The 1500-nt window shown below is 47.5% G+C and overlaps 1 protein-coding gene across 3 annotated transcripts in view; it reads right to left on the reverse strand.

Annotated features, from left to right (window-relative positions):
* The window catches only part of SASH1 (SAM and SH3 domain containing 1), a 122250-nt gene that overhangs the window by 31219 nt on the left and 89531 nt on the right, over nt 1-1500 (reverse strand). For all 3 annotated transcript variants that reach the window (XM_031056232.1, XM_031056231.1, XM_031056233.1), the window contains one exon: nt 1127-1259. In XM_031056232.1, coding sequence (XP_030912092.1) covers nt 1127-1259 — 133 coding nt within the window. The remainder of the gene's footprint in view (nt 1-1126; nt 1260-1500) is intronic.

The raw sequence follows: 1500 nt of genomic DNA on the forward strand, positions 1-1500 counted from the left end.
CTTTCCCTAGAGCAGTGGAAAACCAGTCCTATTTTGTCTGTCCCATCTCAAAACCCTCATCTTTGTTTCCAAGGTATCTGGGCTTTATGCTCACCATATGAGGTGATAAAACCTTTCCAGACAGAGACAGCTGCCCATTCCAGAGCTCTAGACAGGCTGTGCCTTTCACACCAGCCAGTAACACCAACTATAATGTAAGAGAGGCAGGCTAGATCACAGATCTGCCAGCAGCTTCCTGCCACATACGCAAGATGCACGTGTTCTCCTTAAATGCACTAGGGAAGAATCATCATGCCGCTCAGCTCACTGTAGAGCTGAGGGGAATTGACATACGATGCCGGGAAGGCCACCAACATAGAGCAGTGCCCAAAATTCCAGTGAGGACTCAAGCATAGCTGTGCAGAGAGGCTCCTGAGGATCAGGCTCCATTAATCTGAGTGCTCACACATGCATACAGGTCATCCGGAGTTAATTCTGCAGCATCGTGTTCCCAGGGCCTGAACTCTGCTTCCCTTTCCCCTCCCTTCTCTCTCCCTTTCTGTAGGGAGCAGGGCTCATTTAGAAGCCAAATTGCAGACAGAAACTCCTGGAAGTAGAAGCCATGATGCAGCCTCTATCCCACAAGAATGTCTGATAGAGGTTCTGTATATTTGCCACAGAGTGATGCTATGTAGTTCAACTGCACCACCAGCCAGCTGCTACCCTCCCAAAAGGAGCAGGAGCCTCACCTGTGCGCCACCCAGGGCCTAGGAGGAGGGAGCAGTGTGGTAATAGCTCCACTTACCTCCCCTATGGAGCCTGTGGGGCAGCTGGCTGGGATTGCTCCCAGGCTCGTTCCCTCCCCAGCATGGGGCATAAAACAAGCCAACTTCTAATCTCTTAATGAGGGGCTCTCCAGTGCTGCTCTGAGAATACCAGATCAGCAGTAACCACATCCTAGGCTGTCACTTTCCTCCTTCTAAAGCCTAAAAATTCAGTAACTTAAGGCATGCACAATAGACAAGGCAGTTGTTCCTACCATCCCTTATGAATACTCCACCCCTCCCTCCCCCAACCCTCCACTTTCTGTCCCCTGTCAACAGAAACATGAATTAACACAAACAGTTTTAACCACGTTGCTTTTTACCTTCTGTGCTGGGTTTTTTCATTTCTTCAACTCTTATGAGTTTCTTCCTGACTCTGCGAGTAGAATTCACCAGCTTGTGCAACCTCTTAAACTTCACCGACTCCTCTGTTTCATCATCGGATTGTTCTCTTGACTGGCAAAGAAACAAAGGGAATATTAATAAAGCAGCAGTTTCATGGCTTGCTCCTTCAAGTCAAGTTAACCCAGCTCATCTGCTGCGCTGTGTCAATGCAGCTCTGTAACTGGTGTTATATTTTCAGCTTGGGTCAGACAGAAACATTTAAATTACTGAGGGTGTTCTTTCTCTCTTTTTTCTTTTGCTGAAAGCATGACATACCATTTTGATTTCTAAATCTGTGCAACGTAAGATCCTA

This window comes from Geospiza fortis, unplaced genomic scaffold (assembly GCF_000277835.1).
Source record: "Geospiza fortis unplaced genomic scaffold, GeoFor_1.0 scaffold162, whole genome shotgun sequence".
NCBI lineage: Eukaryota > Metazoa > Chordata > Aves > Passeriformes > Thraupidae > Geospiza > Geospiza fortis.